The following is a 6,000-nucleotide window of genomic DNA, read 5'->3' as shown; positions in this document are numbered from 1 at the left end:
AATAATAATACTATAATAGAATAATAATAGTAATAATAGTAATAATAGTAATAATAATAGTAATAATAATAGTAATACTAATAATAATAATAATAATAGTAATAATAATAGTAATAATAGTAATAATAATAGTAATAATAGTAATAGTAATAATAATAATAGTAAAATCCGTAATGGTAATAATAATAATAATAGTAATAATAATAGTAATAATAATAGTAATAGTAATAATAATAATAGTAATAATAGTAATAATAGTAATAATAATAGTAATAATAGTAATAATAGTAATAATAATAGTAATAATAGTAATAATAGTAATAATAATAGTAATAATTCCATTGCTCTATTGCATACTGTAGCTAACCACTGAAACATATTCTTCCCCTCTCTTTCTCTCTCTCACACACACCTTTATCCTCTCTCTCTCCTCCTCTGCCTTTTCTCTTCCACTCTCTCCACCTCCCCCTTTCTCCCTGTCCCAGGGTGTCACCTATACTCCATCAACACCCACCATGGGTCAGAGTTGAGGATCGTGGCGGCCATCAGGAATAAGCTCCTCCTCATCACCAGGAAACAGCCCCGCCTCGACGGCCTAGGCACCCTCGCTGCTGCAACCGACTCACCCGTGGACCAGTTCCAGTACATACGGGTGAGAGAAACTGTACACACAAGTGGACACTTACAGACGCACGCGCACAGTTTAATCGCACACAGAAACACACACAACACTTACACATTTTTGGGGGGAATGATTGAAAAAGTTCAACAAGTCAATAATCAGTATACCTTCCAAGTAAAATACAATCTAATTTTATTTGTCACATGCGCCAAACACAACTGGTGTAAACTTTACCGTGAAATGCTTACTTACGAACCTTTCCCAATGAAAAAAAATTGTAACACAAGAAGGATTTAAATAAAATACACAAGAATGGAGTTATATACAGGGAGTACCAGTACCAGATCAATATGGAGTTATATACAGGGAGTACCAGTACCAGATCAATATGGAGTTATATACAGGGAGTACCAGTACCAGATCAATATGGAGTTATATACAGGGAGTACCAGTACCAGATCAATGTGGAGTTATATACAGGGAGTACCAGTACCAGATCAATATGGAGTTATATACAGGGAGTACCAGTACCAGATCAATATGGAGTTATATACAGGGAGTACCAGTACCAGATCAATATGGAGTTATATACAGGGAGTACCAGTACCAGATCAATGTGGAGTTATATACAGGGAGTACCAGTACCAGATCAATATGGAGTTATATACAGGGAGTACCAGTACCAGATCAATATGGAGTTATATACAGGGAGTACCAGTACCAGATCAATATGGAGTTATATACAGGGAGTACCAGTACCAGATCAATGTGGAGCTATATACAGGGAGTACCAGTACCAGATCAATGTGGAGTTATATACAGGGAGTACCAGATCAATGTGGAGCTATATACAGGGAGTACCAGATCAATGTGGAGCTATATACAGGAAGTACCAGTACCAGATCAATGTGGAGCTATATACAGGGAGTACCAGTACCATATCAATGTGGAGCTATATACAGGGAGTACCAGTACCAGATCAATGTGGAGCTATATACAGGGAGTACCAGTACCAGATCAATGTGGAGTTATATACAGGGAGTACCAGTACCAGATCAATGTGGAGCTATATACAGGGAGTACCAGTACCAGATCAATATGGAGTTATATACAGGGAGTACCAGTACCAGATCAATGTGGAGCTATATACAGGGAGTACCAGTACCAGATCAATGTGGAGTTATATACAGGGAGTACCAGTACCAGATCAATATGGAGCTATATACAGGGAGTACCAGTACCAGATCAATGTGGAGTTATATACAGGGAGTACCAGTACCAGATCAATGTGGAGCTATATACAGGGAGTACCAGTACCAGATCAATGTGGAGTTATATACAGGGAGTACCAGTACCAGATCAATGTGGAGCTATATACAGGGAGTACCAGTACCAGATCAATGTGGAGCTATATACAGGGAATACCAGTACCAGATCAATGTGGAGCTATATACAGGGAGTACCAGTACCAGATCAATGTGGAGCTATATACAGGGAGTACCAGTACCAGATCAATGTGGAGCTATATACAGGGAGTACCAGTACCAGATCAATATGGAGTTATATACAGGGAGTACCAGTACCAGATCAATGTGGAGTTATATACAGGGAGTACCAGTACCAGATCAATGTGGAGCTATATACAGGGAGTACCAGTACCAGATCAATATGGAGTTATATACAGGGAATACCAGTACCAGATCAATATGGAGTTATATACAGGGAATACCAGTACCAGATCAATATGGAGTTATATACAGGGAGTACCAGTACCAGATCAATGTGGAGTTATATACAGGGACTACCAGTACCAGATCAATGTGGAGCTATATACAGGGAGTACCAGTACCAGATCAATATGGAGTTATATACAGGGAGTACCAGTACCATATCAATATGGAGTTATATACAGGGAGTACCAGTACCAGATCAATGTGGAGTTATATACAGGGAGTACCAGTACCAGATCAATATGGAGTTATATACAGGGAGTACCAGTACCAGATCAATGTGGAGCTATATACAGGGAGTACCAGTACCAGATCAATATGGAGTTATATACAGGGAGTACCAGTACCAGATCAATATGGAGTTATATACAGGGAGTACCAGTACCAGATCAATGTGGAGCTATATACAGGGAGTACCAGTACCAGATCAATGTGGAGCTATATACAGGGAGTACCAGTACCAGATCAATGTGGAGTTATATACAGGGAATACCAGTACCAGATCAATGTGGAGCTATATACAGGGAGTACCAGTACCAGATCAATATGGAGTTATATACAGGGAGTACCAGTACCATATCAATGTGGAGTTATATACAGGGAATACCAGTACCAGATCAATATGGAGCTATATACAGGGAGTACCAGTACCAGATCAATGTGGAGTTATATACAGGGAATACCAGTACCAGATCAATGTGGAGCTATATACAGAGAGTACTAGTACCAGATCAATGTGGAGCTATATACAGGGAGTACCAGTACCAGATCAATGTGGAGCTCCATACAGGGAATACCAGTACCAGATCAATGTGGAGCTATATACAGAGAGTACTAGTACCAGATCAATGTGGAGCTATATACAGGGAGTACCAGTACCATATCAATGTGGAGCTCCATACAGGGAATACCAGTACCAGATCAATGTGGAGCTATATACAGGGAGTACCAGTACCATATCAATGTGGAGTTATATACAGGGAATACCAGTACCAGATCAATATGGAGTTATATACAGAGAATACCAGTACCAGATCAATGTGGAGTTATATACAGGGAATACCAGTACCAGATCAATGTGGAGCTATATACAGGGAGTACCAGTACCAGATCAATATGGAGCTATATACAGGGAGAACCAGTACTAGATCAATGTGGAGCTATATACAGGGAGAACCAGTACCAGATCAATGTGGAGCTATATACAGGGAGTACCAGTACCAGATCAATGTGGAGTTACTGTATATACAGGGAGTACCAGATCAATGTGCAGACATATGACGTATTTGAGGTAGATATGTACATGAAGGCAGGGTAAAGATAATAGGCATCAGGATAAATAATAATAAGGTATTTGAGGTAGATATGTACATGAAGGCAGGGTAAAGATAATAGGCATCAGGATAGATAATAATATGTTATTTGAGGTAGATATGTACATGAAGGCAGGGTAACGTGACTAGGCATCAGGATAGATAATAATAAGGTATTTGAGGTAGATATGTACATGAAGGCAGGGTAACGTGACTAGGCATCAGGATAGATAATAATAAGGTATTTGAGGTAGATATGTACATGAAGGCAGGGTAAAGTGACTAGGCATCAGGATAGATAATAATATGTTATTTGAGGTAGATATGTACATGAAGGCAGGGTAACGTGACTAGACATCAGGATAGATAATAATAAGGTATTTGAGGTAGATATGTACATGAAGGCAGGGTAACGTGACAAGGCATCAGGATAGATAATAATATGTTATTTGAGGTAGATATGTACATGAAGGCAGGGTAAAGTGACTAGACATCAGGATAGATAATAATAAGGTATTTGAGGTAGATATGTACATGAAGGCAGGGTAACGTGACTAGACATCAGGATAGATAATAATAAGGTATTTGAGGTAGATATGTACATGAAGGCAGGGTAACGTGACAAGGCATCAAGATAGATAATAATATGTTATTTGAGGTAGATATGTACATGAAGGCAGGGTAAAGATAATAGGCATCAGGATAGATAATAATAAGGTATTTGAGGTAGATATGTACATGAAGGCAGGGTAACATGACTAGGCATCAGGATAGATACTAATAAGGTATTTGAGGTAGATATGTACATGAAGGCAGGGTAAAGTGACTAGGCAACAGGATAGATAATAATAAGGTATTTGAGGTAGATATGTACATGAAGGCAGGGTAAAGTGACTAGGCATCAGGATAGATAATAATAAGGTATATGAGGTAGATATGTACATGAAGGCAGGGTAAAGTGACTAGGCAACAGGATAGATAATAATAAAAGTAAAATAAATAACAGAGTAGCAGCAGAAAATGATGTGTAAAAGTGTGTGTGTGTAATGTGTATGTATGTGTGTTTGTGTTGTGTTGTATCCATGTGTGTGTGTGTGTGTGTGTGTGTGTGTGTGTGTGTGTGTGTGTGTGTGTGTGTGTGTGTGTGTGTGTGTGTGTGTGTGTGTGTGTGTGTGTGTGTGTGTGTGTGTGTGTGTGTGTGTGTGTGGGAGTTTTGTGTGGGAGTGTCAATGTAGTGTGTGTGAGTGAGTGTGTATATGGTGTGTATAGTCTAGTGAGTGTGTATATGGTGTGTATAGTCTAGTGAGTGTGTATATGGTGTGTATAGTCTAGTGAGTGTGTATATGGTGTGTATAGTCTAGTGAATGTGCATAGGGTGTGTATAGTCTAGTGAGTGTGCATAGGGTGTGTATAGTCTAGTGAGTGTGCATAGGGTGTGTATAGTCTAGTGAGTGTGCATAGGGTGTGTATAGTCTAGTGAATGTGCATAGGGTGTGTATAGTCTAGTGAATGTGCATAGGGTGTGTATAGTCTAGTGAGTGTGCATAGGGTGTGTATAGTCTAGTGAGTGTGCATAGGGTGTGTATAGTCTAGTGAATGTGTATATGGTGTGTATAGTCTAGTGAGTGTGTATATAGTGTGTATAGTCTAGTGAATGTGCATAGGGTGTGTATAGTCTAGTGAATGTGCATAGGGTGTGTATAGTCTAGTGAGTGTGTATATGATGTGTAAAGTCTAGTGAATGTGCATAGGGTGTGTATAGTCTAGTGAGTGTGCATATGGTGTGTATAGTCTAGTGAATGTGCATAGGGTGTGTATAGTCTAGTGAATGTGCATAGGGTGTGTATAGTCTAGTGAGTGTGCATAGGGTGTGTATAGTCTAGTGAGTGTGCATAGGATGTGTATAGTCTAGTGAATGTGTATATAGTGTGTATAGTCTAGTGAATGTGCATAGGGTGTGTATAGTCTAGTGAATGTGCATAGGGTATTTATAGTCTAGTGAATGTGCATAGGGTGTGTATAGTCTAGTGAGTGTGCATAGGGTGTGTATAGTCTAGTGAGTGTGTATATGGTGTGTATAGTCTAGTGAGTGTGTATATGGTGTGTATAGTCTAGTGAATGTGCATAGGGTGTGTATAGTCTAGTGAATGTGCATAGGGTGTGTATAGTCTAGTGAATGTGCATAGGGTGTGTATAGTCTAGTGAATATGCATAGGGTGTTTATAGTCTAGTGAATGTGCATAGGGTGTGTATAGTCTAGTGAGTGTGCATAGGGTGTGTATAGTCAAGTGAATGTGCATAGGGTGTGTATAGTCTAGTGAGTGTGCATAGGGTG

The 6,000-nt window shown here is 39.2% G+C and overlaps 1 protein-coding gene across 1 annotated transcript in view; it reads left to right on the top strand.

Annotated features, from left to right (window-relative positions):
* LOC120026182 (GTPase-activating Rap/Ran-GAP domain-like protein 3) overlaps positions 1-6,000 on the top strand; it is a 41,715-nt gene that overhangs the window by 11,295 nt on the left and 24,420 nt on the right. Inside the window, exon 2 of the mRNA XM_038971007.1 lies at positions 486-652. Coding sequence (XP_038826935.1) covers positions 486-652 — 167 coding nt within the window. The remainder of the gene's footprint in view (positions 1-485; positions 653-6,000) is intronic.

This window comes from Salvelinus namaycush, chromosome 31 (assembly GCF_016432855.1).
Source record: "Salvelinus namaycush isolate Seneca chromosome 31, SaNama_1.0, whole genome shotgun sequence".
Classification (NCBI taxonomy): Eukaryota; Metazoa; Chordata; class Actinopteri; order Salmoniformes; family Salmonidae; genus Salvelinus; species Salvelinus namaycush.
The sequence above is the reverse complement of the archived record's forward strand: the minus strand, read 5'-3'. Positions and strand labels throughout refer to the sequence as shown.